The sequence below is a fragment of the Mixophyes fleayi genome, chromosome 2 (genome assembly GCF_038048845.1).
Source record: "Mixophyes fleayi isolate aMixFle1 chromosome 2, aMixFle1.hap1, whole genome shotgun sequence".
Taxonomy (NCBI): Eukaryota; Metazoa; Chordata; class Amphibia; order Anura; family Limnodynastidae; genus Mixophyes; species Mixophyes fleayi.
Genome location: NC_134403.1, coordinates 359,076,185 through 359,089,030, shown reverse-complemented (window position 1 = coordinate 359,089,030; position 12,846 = coordinate 359,076,185). Strand labels below are relative to the sequence as shown.

Here is a 12,846-nt window from a genome sequence, read left to right as displayed (position 1 = left end):
CCTATATAAATGTATTTAATGCACAGTCATATATATGCTGTATCTGTATAATATGTCTGGCTGCTGAATGTATTAGGTTAATGACATTCAAGGGCATTCGTGTTGTGTTTTATGCTAAAGGGGGAGGGGGGGGGTTAATGTCCCCAAAGCACCATATTGTGAATGTGACACCCTTTCGGAGGGAGTGTCTGCAGGACCCAGTATTTAAAGATTATGACTTGGGGTTCGGAGAGGGATGAGCTTTCCGGTGTCAGTTCAGTTTTCGGGTCTACTGTATGGAGGGATTCCAGTTCTAGCCTAAGGGGTCAACTTAAGAGGTGGTGAAGATCCTAAAACACAGTTATAAGACTCTATCATCCCATTTTGCTATTTAACAAAGGTTTAGAGCAGGCGAAACAGAGATTTCTCTGGTTTTAACTCTATAACCGGAGCTCTCCGCTTTCTTCATAAACATCTACGGGGACTGCAGCAATAATCAGTTTATTAAGCTGCAAAAAGCTTTGTTTATCGCAGCAATTTCAGGCGATCTCAGGATGGCGTTACTGGGTTTTTACAAAGGATCCAGCTGAAGCCTCAGACGTCGCTGGATCCCTCACCTGTGGAAGAGCTCTGGGTATGGCCATAATTCATCCAATCACTGGCAGCGTCAGGTTGCTGGTAAATAGCAAAAAGGCTTTGTGAAGGTAAAGATGCCGGGGCATGGTAAATTACAGCGGTGTTTTTTATTATTATGCATTTCTGTGGTTTGCATATTGATTGTTACTGCACTCTGTTAATAAATAGACCCCTAGGGGGGATACTCCTTCGACTCTAATTCGGTTGAGTGACGGGGAGTGAAACTGAACGGCGTATGAGTTATTGTGCGCTCTATTGAGACTGAGAGGGTGCTGATGCTGGAGTGTGCCTGGGTTCTGAAAGGAAGTCTCCAGGAAGCAGAGAGGTGAGGTCACAGGCAGCCAGAACAGGTCAGGGCAGAGTGCTGGTAACTAGAGATGCTCAGCCTCAGTTTTCCGAAAACCGAATCCCCCCCCCTGAACATCGCCAATCCGAGTACCATGCTGAGCCAGCTCGGTACTTTCCCGCTTCCTCGGATCTGAATCGAGGCAAAACATCATTGTTGCGTTGTTGGATCTTGCGGGTTTTGGATTCCATAAGTACCTCCCTCCCCAGGAGATCCAACGCCATTGCTCACACAGAAACAGGGGTAGCAGTGTTCTCCCTGCAAACTCATGTAAGTGAAATAGCAGTATAAGCTGTTTATCATTGTGTGTATTACTGTGGATCTATTGGATCACATTTTATATGCTAACCAGTGTTTTATAATAATCTGACAGAAAGGTAACACAAATAGCATAATAAATTAAAACCTAAACAGTTGCATTCTTCTTTTCGTCCAGCAGAGTACACTGTCTACCATCGTTTCTCTTTTTTATTTGTTCTCTTCTATTTAGCATGTATCAGTAATGATGAGTTTTTTATTCTATTAATTAGGTTTGTAAACTTCATTACTACATATTACTTAGGAGTTTAGGTACACAAAAAGACATTCATGTTGTTCAGTATCACCCAAAATCAATTTTTAGACTTATTTTATTTACTTTACGCTTACTAAATCTTGCCAAGGAAAACACTGGGGACATATTTTAATTGGGTCGAACTAAAACCCAATTCAGATGCATATGCACTATACAGTCCCAGTTTTTTGTGGGCAACGCCTAATGGAATGGTGGGTGGCCGTAGAAGAATGGGGGCCAGGTGGTATATCTCAACGGAACAAGATGTGAGGTCACCGGAACCTCGTGCTCCAACTCCAGATAATGATGAAATCATCTGCCTTACTAGCCCCAACCTCAGGCAACTTTGGGCATCTCTGAAGTCACTAGCGCCCCTGATTCAAGCTACAGACAACTCTGACATTTTATGATAACTGTGGAGCCATTTACTAACATTGCATTTAGGTGGTGAGCCATAATTAGTATTTAGCTTTTATCTGACTAATGTGTTGTTGTGATCCAGCAACAACACATTAGCTTTTATCTGACTAATGCGTTGTTGTGATCCAGCACTTGCCTGAGCCTGTGTGACGTGTGTGTGACAAAGGGTTAATCAAAAACAACCACCTGGTCTGTATAAAAATGATTAAAACTTTACCCTGTTTGTCCCACACACTAGCTTTGCCTTACAAATTATGCCACTACAAGGGTTTTTTTTGTGAAAAGCTGACACTCCTTCTCAGGAAGCCTTCAGTTCTCCATTTAAACTAATCTATTACAATTTACTTTCATCAGAGTTATCATCAACCAAATGATCTCCTCTGGTTTAACTATGTAGTGTTCTAGAAACCAGCTAAGTCTGGCACATGAATTCGCAAGAACACAAAGACCTGAACCTATTAAGTGTCATTTAATATGGATAATAAATCCACAATGCCCTCGATGAAAAGCAATTAACAAAATGACATACAAAGATATAATACAAAAGTTACTTGTAAAACAAAAAAAAGAATAAAACACAGAAATGATAAGCTTACAATTGATCAATTTCTATCTTTTGGAGAAATAGGAATAAAGGAACACTTCTCAATATGAAATTGACTCCAAAAATTGAACAAATCTGTTTGTTGGTTTAAAGGACATTTTAAACATGCTGCAGGTACCCACAATGGGTTATGTACGTTTTCTGACATTTGCCTGGCAACATTGGTCTTTTAAGTCAGCAATGTGATTGGCGACATTGTGAATGTCGCAGATAACACTGACGATATTGTCAACTTGTCATGCAATGTAAGTGTCGGCATTTAGCCTGCTGGCATGTTAAGTGCCGACATTTACATTGCCGGAAAGACGTATGCCACCGCCCACAACCCCCCTTCCACTGTGATGTCAGAACTAGAAAGTTTGTATAAATGAAATGTAGTTGTTTATGACCTCTGTTTAAACAACTTTCACTGTAGGTTTTATTTCATACCAAACATGACTCCTATAAGTATGACATTGGAGAAAATATGACATTTTCCTGTGTCCTTATTTCCCTTTCTTCAGACGTCCGAGATTCTGTGTCACCCTGTTGAGCTGTTCTAAGATATCACTGATATTGATGTAACCTTTAAGAGAGATTTTAAAAGGCCTCAGCTTTTACAACCCGTGCCATAAATTGATACTGGTCACTCATCTGTAACCAGTGTCTGAAGCTCTCTATCAATAAATAGAAGAACAGAAGCGTATAGAAACTAAATCAAAGAGATAAGGTAGTTTAGTACCCAGGAGACTCACAAAATAGGGGCGATCTCCAGGAAAAGCAGCGACTCTCCCACAAGGTGGGCGGGAATGTGATGTAATTATGCAAATCGAGTGATTAGGCCACACCCATCTCAGTGAGCATTGAGCAGGCAGCGAAATGATGATGCAATTAGCATAATCATACACATTACCCCTCCCACTTGGTCAAACATACCTCCCAATAGTCCCAATTTTGGAGGGACATGCAGGTTCAAGGACCACAAGGTCTTCAAAGGAAAGTGAGTGGAGTGTTACTCAAATGTGCCCATTTGTGGGTGGAGTTGTCAGAATGGGGGTGGGGCTTATTTTGTCCCGATTTCAGGATTCTAAATGTTGGGAAGTATACATATATCTGTTCCTCCCCTGGGGCATCATCACCAAGCTGATTGCAACAGGGTCTAAAAAGCTTCTGTTTGAATCCTGCTTTGCTCATTACTGACAGTTACAGAGAAGGTAACACAAAATGTAGTTTGAAGTGGCAGCTGGTAGGGCTGACAGTCCTAACGCTGCACAGCAGTTTCTGTTACCTGGAGCAACACAGGGGGGGGGGGGGCAAGTATTGCTGTATATGCTAAACTAAAGCTCAGAGGTACCATGTTGTAGGGAAATATATATATATATATATAAAAGCCTAACAGCTTTAGGGGACTATTTAAGGGATAAAAGCTCTAAATCCGTATTTAGGACATATTGCTAGTTAACAGAGCCATTGGGCTGGAGAAGACTAGTGTCAGGTATTCCTGGCGATAGCTGCCTTTGCAGGAGACCTTCCCCATGCAAAGCAAGTACAAGTACCCCCGCTGTTCTCCTATGATTATAGCCATCTCAGGGTGGTGATAGCAGAGGGTCCTTACTGGAAAAAAAGACTTTATTATGTAGATTGTCGTGAACAGAAATAGCTTGTAGTTATTTATACAGGATAAATCATAACTGCAGTGTAAGTAGGTTATATCAAATGAATCCATGGATAAATTGAGCTGTTAAAGTGTACAATGTAAAGATAGAAAGTCTGATGTAAATGTATTTGCTGGCTTTGCACATCCCAGTGTGAGAAGATAACCATGTCACCTGTAGCAGCTTCAAAGAGCTCTTGCTGTAAGATATGTCTTGACACAAGTTAGTTTTTGGACTCCTGAATAGTCTTTGTGGGGCCGGTCACGGCTGGACAACTTGTAGCCCAAGGCAGCGTTTGCAGGTATATAGAAATATGAACTTCAAAGGAAAATGTCTTCATAGTTCATATTTTGGAAAATCCGGTGTTACTCCATACTGAGGAGCAGAAATCACACCAGGGCTGTAAATGACAGGTACGGGTGGTATCCAGGAACAACTAAAATCACATATCTTAGGAAAAGGTATGCCACATTGTCAAAATGTCATCATGTTTGGTATCAAAAGATGGACATAGTCATAGGGGATTAATTAATAATAAAATTGGATTGATGTGATGCTCTACAGAAAAGTTAGATCACATAGTAGACTTGGTTAGTAAATCAGACAACATGCAAATGGTGATTGAAATAAGTGTCACAGGCCACAACCCCCGGTGGTAGCAAGAGGTGTGGAAGTGTCTTTAAAAGGCTGAGACCAGGTATAACAAGATGTCAGACTTTGGGAAATCAATTCACATTGATAAGCTGTCCATCTTCCTTGCCAATTTCCCATGGCACAGAGTATACAATTCATGTAAGTGACACTCTGAATGTAACCCCTTTTATTTTAAACTGTATTGCTCGTTATGTCAATCTGTATGCCCTGTACTTTTGTATATTGAATTTATAATTTAATATGTTGCGTCCTTGATACTCTAACAAATCCATTAGCCTGTTAAGAAGAAATAGCTCGACCAAGTTAACACAGTGTGTGATTTGTTAAATTTGTTAATACACTTGATTAACAAGCTTAGTGTGTGCTTGCATTTACATTTGTATAACAGTCTGGGCAGCACGGTGGCTAAGTGGTTAGCACTTCTGCCTCACAGCCCTGGGGTCATGAGTTCAATTCCCGACCATGGCTTTACCTGTGTGGAGTTTGTATGTTCTCCCAGTGTTTGCGTGGGTTTCCTCCGGTTTCCTCCCACACTCCAAAAACATACTAATAGGTTAATTGGCTGCTATCAAAATTGACCCTAGTCTCTGTCTGTCTGTGTGTGTATGTTAGGGAATTTAGACTGTGAGCCCCAATGGGGCAGGGACTGATGTGAGAGAGTTCTCTGTACAGCGCTGTGGAATCAGTGGCGCTATATAAATAAATGATGGTGATGATGATGAGGTGTGAAGAGTGCTTGCTGGTGTGGGTCTTGCTAGTCTGCGGATAGCTAGAAGCCTTGTGTGCCAGTATATTGGGGTCCTGTTGCCCATATTCAATAGGTGGTGGCAAACCTGAAGTGTGTGAGGTGTGAGCGCTGTGTTTGGGGGCGTTTCAGTAGGTCTATAACCTGTGTGATAGGTAGAGAGAGACTGCGAGCTGGAATCGTCTGACTTCATACAGCAAATCACCCCAAAGTCACGGCAGCTGGGATCGTGTTTGTGACATAGATAGAAGCATTTTTTCTTTAGTAAAACTAAATTATTTGTTTTTCAATTTTTTTAATTTGTTGTTTTGATGAAAGTGTAACTGAAAGTCTGGTATCGCTATATAGCCTAAACTTGTTAAATAGACCCCTTAAACAACGCGTTTAAAATGTCCTTTACAAAAAAAAACCCCTTCAGTACCACTTATGAGCACTAGGTGGCAATGCAGATCCCATCCACTCCAGAACCATAGATTTATTGTGCAATGTGGTTTTCAGATTATACTACACATTTCTATACACCCTGCTTGTATATACACAGGTACAATCACTGAAATCTCAGACCGGTATTGCTCATTCTTGCTGTATCTGGGGCTAAACAACATTTTTTTTTATAACAGTAGAAGGTTTAGTAGCTGCAGCTCTATTCCAACGAACCTCAGCTGTCCAATCACAAGTCTTGCACTACTTATGGGTTCCAGGTACGGAACATTTTGTTAGTAAGATGTTCTCATAGACAGCTGAAACTAATAATCATTTCCAGGGACTGCAGAGATTTCCATTTTTTTAAAAAAAAAAAAACCCACACTCATGTTCTTTGCATATATAAATGGTATTATATGTTTGAGCAGATTTATAGACATTGATAATTGTGTTTGTTTTTTTTAGCATTCATCAGTCATCCTGCACAAGTTCTGCCTTGTCTGCTGTGTCTCTCTCCCGGGACAGATCTCTTGTTGTAGTCAGCATGACTAAGCTATTTTTCTTTAATTTAGGAAGACTGAAATGTGAGCTTGAGTAGACAGCTTGTTTTGCAATGGTATTGTTTGTATTGTTAAATACAATTGTTGTAGAATAATATAAAAAATAAAAAGCATGTGTGTATAACTTGGAAATCCGACAGAATCCCCCTTATAAATCTCTGATTGGGGTATCATTAATATAACCTTGGTTTTGTTCAGCTTTGATTGCGCTTATGAAAGACATGACAACATTCTACAGAACAACAGTTTAAAGTATTATAATTTCTACCAGATTAGAAAAGTAGTAGCAATTGTAGTTATATAATAATAATAATGATGATATAACTATAATAATAGTTGTAATAATATACTCACCTTGTTTGTCAAAATGGAGACCTCCAATAGAAAAGTTTGGGGGAAAAAAGGTGGCGCACACACACACTCGTGGATAGACTCTCCTCAGGGATTTGTGTCATTTCTGAATCTGAACATACATTTTCCTCTAATGCCTTACCTTTTTCTTTCAGCTCGGCTTTTACACGTAAAAGTATTTGGACACCACTTTTGGAGTCCGAATGACAAAGTCTTACTTGGTCATGACTGACCTTACAAGAAAATGCCTCAGTGACAGTTGCAGAACTAGCACTCATAGAGAAATGCGAAGGCCTCATTCTTTCCATGCCACTGTGTGTGTAAAATGGCATTTTGGCAATTTTATTTTTTCCTGCAGATAACTTTGCCTGGATTACATGTCTTTTTTCTTGACCAAGGTAAAAGGTGTTTTTTTTACATTTTTGTTTCCCTGACTTAAAAACACTATGCACTTTTACATAGGCTTTAGCAGATGACGTAGAGGGATTACTATCATCATGGCGGGTGCCAGCAGCTGCTTGGTGCTCCTGCTCTTCTGTGTACTGCTGTGAATCCATTTTGATAACACAGTACAATGTGACTGCAGATTAAGAACAACACTGCCAGCCCTACTATTTCTATTTCAGCAATAACAATTAGCAATGGAGCAGATTTAGAAGACCAAGCCTGTCAGACCTATTATTTGTAATTCAGCAATGGCAATTATCAATGGAACAATGGAGCTCTCCTCTTTGTGTGTATCCTATATAACACAGTACAATGTGACTGCAGATTTAGAAGACCAAGCCTGTCAGACCTATTATTTGTAATTCAGCAATGGGAATTAGCAATGGAGCTCTCCTGAATGTCACTGGAGACTTTGAAGAACACTGCTACCCCCTCCTCTTTCTTTTCTACCTATGACACTGCCCAACTGCACTAGAGACTGCCAAGAACTGTGCTACCCCTTAGGTGTCCCTCTGTGAAATGGCGCTGGATCGTGAGATCCGACGACGTAACAATGACATTTTGCCTTGTTTTCAATTCCGAGTGCGCGTGAAAGTACCAAGCCGGCTCGGCTCGGTACACAGATCTGCTAAGATCGGGTGTTTTCGGTTCTCGGGTAACTGAGCCTGAGCATCTCTAGTTTTTAATGCTTCTAAAATTAGAGACATTCCAAGTTCCTCAAACCAGTTTGAAAATTGAATTGTGTCTGGTACGAACGTCTCTACTCCTGACCCCAAGACCAGCCCCGAACTTCAAGGATAAGCAGAGAGAGATACAGTCTGACTTATGCTATTATGTGTATTTTCTTTTCTATCAGCCCAGTCAGAGACATAACAGCTAGAACATCGAGCCAATGGTACCAGTAAAATCTTTTTCCCTCAATATTATTATTATTAATTGTTATTTAGTCTAAAAAAAATCACACTTACCCACCAATGGCACTAGTTTTCGTGGGACTATCCTGATTTTTGGCAGCTGAAAACGAGATAGCATCTCACAAAACTGGGAATGTTGGCAGATACGGTAATTTGACCCAGATCCATAGCCATAGTACACTCAAAAGAATATCGTTTTCTTGTCTCCACCAGAACTGGATATACCTCTATTGTGAGTATCTTTTCAACCATATATATCATTCGTTGGGTGCTCTTCAACATCAGCTCAAGCTAATTGTACTAAACGATCAGAATGTTCAACCTAAGCAGCACACCAATCAACAAAATTATGTTAAAGGCAAAGAAATTTGTATTTATTACTCATAAAATAATATTATATGTATCAGACCTTTCTTTTTGTTATTAACCATATGGCGAAATATGATCAAAATGATGAGAAAAGTCTATTTCTCATCTATTGATGAATACAAAATGCACAATCCGTTCGTTACCTTAATGAATCCAGCCTTCTGTGTATAGGACAGATGCACAGAACCACTACTCTTGTTCTACATAGTAAATTTACTTCTATATCTCCTTTCTTAGTCTGTGTATATGAGGGACTGTGCCCTTAACGGCTCAGTGAGGTCACTGGTTCCTAATGAACTGATTGACTGCAATTTCATGACTATTGGTTCTTCCACTATGTGCATTTGTTAAACTTTAAGAATACAGCTTCAAAACCCCATAGAATTGTGTATTCCACTTATGGAATAATATACGTGTCTCTTCCGTGTTGTGATAAAAATAATTATAACCCACTCACCACAGTAATATGTATTCAGAAACAAACTGTTTAATCAAAGTAAACTTTTATTACTTACCAAAAATTACATATAAAAGAAGGGATCACACAATAAGACAAACACACACACCTATACGAATGCATCTGATAGACAACATTGTGGTTTGGGCTGTCGGTCATTGATTTTGTTTCTCTACCATGTTACAATCTTCTTTTCAGAGACCAGCTCCCCATACGGCGATTCTGGTGCAGATGGTAGAAGAGCGAGATATACTGGTGTCTCGGCACCTTCATCTGGAGATTTGGGAGCTTTGGGACCAGCCATATCCGTCCTCACCCACCCCGGACAGCAGGCATTGAGGATAATGCCCTCTCCTTTCCTGGTCTCCTTTAACTGCCGAGCTTGGATCCTGGATAACACCGTTACTCCAATTTTGGTCACCCCGTAAGCACTGTTTGGCCAGCCTTGTTCTTGGTGGACTCCTTTCTTGGCATCTTCTACAAACTTCTCCATGAGTGCCGCCAGCTCTTCCTCTGTGATGGTGTCACTGCGGAACTTCTCCTGGAGTTGGGGGCTGCACTTTAGAAGGCTCATGTGGCTGGCGATACTGGATACATTAACAACTCTCCCTATGAGGAAAAGAGATGACATTACACTACCAATAATGATTTGAGAACTTAAACCTCTCTACTTCTCTGCTGTCCTATGTTGCAGCGAAACCTACACAGTAGTCTGGGTTCTCATACCTTATTCTCTGTGCACTCTGTGGAAGGACTGACTGATCAGAGTGGTAGCTACATTGCCCATCGGCTTCTGTCTTTTATAAAATTGCTGTTTTAAAAAATATTACGGCAAAGCGCCAAAAATCGGAGGTTCATCGGAACCCCCCGGTTAGTAACTATACCCCCATGACTGCAGTTATATCCACCCTACAACATGTACAAAATTCAAGCATGGGCACATAGATGGAAGATAAAATACCATATTTGTTCAACGTCATCACATTAAACTTACCATTTGGTTTAATGATTGGAAGTAGCTCATTGCAAATATCTCTTGTAGCAAAGTAGTTGGTTTTCATCGTTACTTCAGCTTGGGTACCAAAGGGGGCTGTGTCATCAACTGGCGATTTCAAAAACAGAAGTTTATTAGAACATGTTCTGACATACAGTAGGAGAACTGAATTTAAAAATGAATCGGTATTAATATAACAGCAATGTTAAATGTAAACAGGAACAAAGAGGCCAGAGAGTAGAGAACAAGACAGGATTGGGGAGGCAGGACGGGCACTTCCCCCGGAGAAGGCAGGATGGGATGTTCCCCTGGAAAAGGCAGGATGGGATGTTCCCCTGGAAAAGGCAGGATGGGATGTTCCCCTGGAGAAGGCAGGATGGGAGGTTCCCCTGGAGAAGGCAGGATGGCAGGTTCCCCTGGAGAATATATGATTGGGTTGGAGAAGGCAGGACATGAGGTTCCCTTGGAGAAGGCAGGGCGGAAGGTTCCCCTGGAGAAGATATGGTTGGGTTGGAAAAGGCAGGAGAGTAGGTTCCCTTGGAGAAGGCAGGACGGGTGCTTCCCCTGGAGATGGCAGGATGGGAGCTTCCCCTGGAGAAGGCAGGGCGGAAGGTTCTCCTGGAGAAGATATGGTTGGGCTGGAAAAGGCAGGATAGGAGGTTCCCCTGGAGAAGGCAGGATGGAGGTTCCCTTGGAGAATATATGATTGGGTTGGAGAAGGCAGGACATGAGGTTCCCTTGGAGAAGGCAGGACGGGAGCTTCCCCTGGAGAAGGCAGGATGGGAGGTTTCCCTGGAGAATATATGATTGAGTTGGAGAAGGCAGGACAGGAGGTTCCCTTGGAGAAGGCAGGATGGGAGCTTTCCCTGGAGATGGCAGGATAGGAGGTTCCCCTGGAGAAGGCAGGATGGGAGCTTCCCCTGGAGAATGTATGATTGGGCTGGAGAAGGCAGGACAGGAGGTTCCCTTGGAGAAGGCAGGACGGGAGATTCCCCTGGAGATGGCCATATGGGAGGTTCTCTTGGAGAAAGCAGCAGGGGAGTTTCCCCTGGAGAAGGCCGGATGGAAGGGTCCCCTGGAGAATATATGATTGGGCTGGACAAGGAAGGACAGGAGGTTCCCTTGGAGAAGGCAGGACGGGAGGTTCCCCCGGAGAAGGCAGGACAGGAGGTTCCCCTGGAGAAGATATGATTGGGCAGGAGAAGGCAGAACAGGAGACAACCGGGCAGTGCAGGAGAAGAGAGAAAATGAGGTGGCAGGATAGGGCAATAGATTAGAGTAGAGGACAGTTACATTGTTTTCACAAGATGGTATATTTCATATTTTATTATACATATGTATTAAGATTTCTCATAAAGAAAATTTGCCTGTCTAAGCTATAAACTGACTGGGCAACAGCCTGGGGCACCTGATTGTATGGGGCACCAAAATAACTGGTGTCTGTGAGCTCTGGTTATTTTGGTGTGCTACAGTTCTGCAATGTTTAGTACAGTGACTTAAGATGCAAAATATCTGCTGAGTGTTGCCATAGGAGAAACCCGTCCAGCAGCATGACCACAGTTCTGGAAACAAGAGTCCCAGAGTGAGCAGTGATGAAGACGGGCGAGGCTGAGCGTGTAGTGATGGAAGGAGTCTGTCAGGAGAGGGGAGGGGACTGTTAGATAGGACCCTCCCCACAATCACAGCCAGAGGGGACCAGTCTGCCTCACATGGCACAGATTATAAATATAGCACTAAATGAAATAGGATTTAACTATATAATGGATGGTGCCAGAACAGCATCATGTTCTACAAGAATCTAATTGTTACTGACACAGATTCTTACTTCACCTGTTCAGTTACCATTTTGTACTAAAACAAACGGCTGCAGAATGACAACTGCAGCTTTACACCAGAGACAATGAGTGGTTCTGTTATTGAACTACAAGTACCAGCATTTCTTGTCACCCAATGTCTGGTAGCTCTTATGATAAAAAGACACAGATTTATTGGTAAATAAGCAAATCCTCATTTCATATGGGGTAAGGCATGCTGGTACTAGTAGTTCACAAGCTGGAGAGCAACATGATGCATGTCCTGATGTGAATTGTAAAACTAACTCATTGTAGTGGAAACAATAATATAAACTTTACATGATAACAATGTTAATTGGTTGTGTACAAGGTTTGCACTGAAGACGGTTCAATATATAAATTTACATTTGCAAAATATATTGTAGTGTAATGCATCAAACATATTGGTTAATTAACTTTTTCAGGCAGACCTGCAACACACGGCACAGTGTGCAGTGACAGACCGGCAACACACGGCACAGTGTGCAGTGACAGTCCAGCAACACACGGCACAGTGTAGTGAATAGGTAAAGGTGTCAGAAACCAGGAGGACATACCTCTAAATGCAATGCCAGCATTATTAATGAGGACATCCAGCCCCCCATACTTCTCTTTCAGGAAGTCCCGCAGAGCCTGGATACTGCACAGGTCATTGATGTCCAGCTGATGGAAGAGAGGGGACAGACCTTCATCCTTTAGTCCCTTGATAGCTTCCTCCCCCAGCTTGGGGTCCCTGGCTGTCAGATACACGTCTCCCTGGAACTGCTTGCACAAGGCTCTTACTATAGCCAGACCGATCCCTTTGTTGCCCCCTGTGACTACTGCCACCCGTACTCCAGCCATGGTAGCAGTCACTGTGTGCAGCACAAGACCTGGGTACAATCTGCAGGATCTGACACATCCAAGTGCTCCTGGTATTTATTATTAG

General features: G+C 42.0%; 1 protein-coding gene across 1 annotated transcript; it reads right to left on the bottom strand.

The window, feature by feature from the left end:
* Positions 1-9,121: 9,121 nt before the first annotated feature.
* LOC142139538 (carbonyl reductase [NADPH] 1-like) lies at positions 9,122-12,846 on the bottom strand. Its single transcript, XM_075197227.1, has 3 exons — positions 12,476-12,846; positions 10,087-10,194; positions 9,122-9,701 (listed from the first exon to the last, which is right to left on the bottom strand). The coding sequence occupies exons 1-3, from the start codon at positions 12,759-12,761 to the stop codon at positions 9,265-9,267; spliced, it is 831 nt and encodes a 276-aa protein (XP_075053328.1). The 5' UTR covers positions 12,762-12,846; the 3' UTR covers positions 9,122-9,264.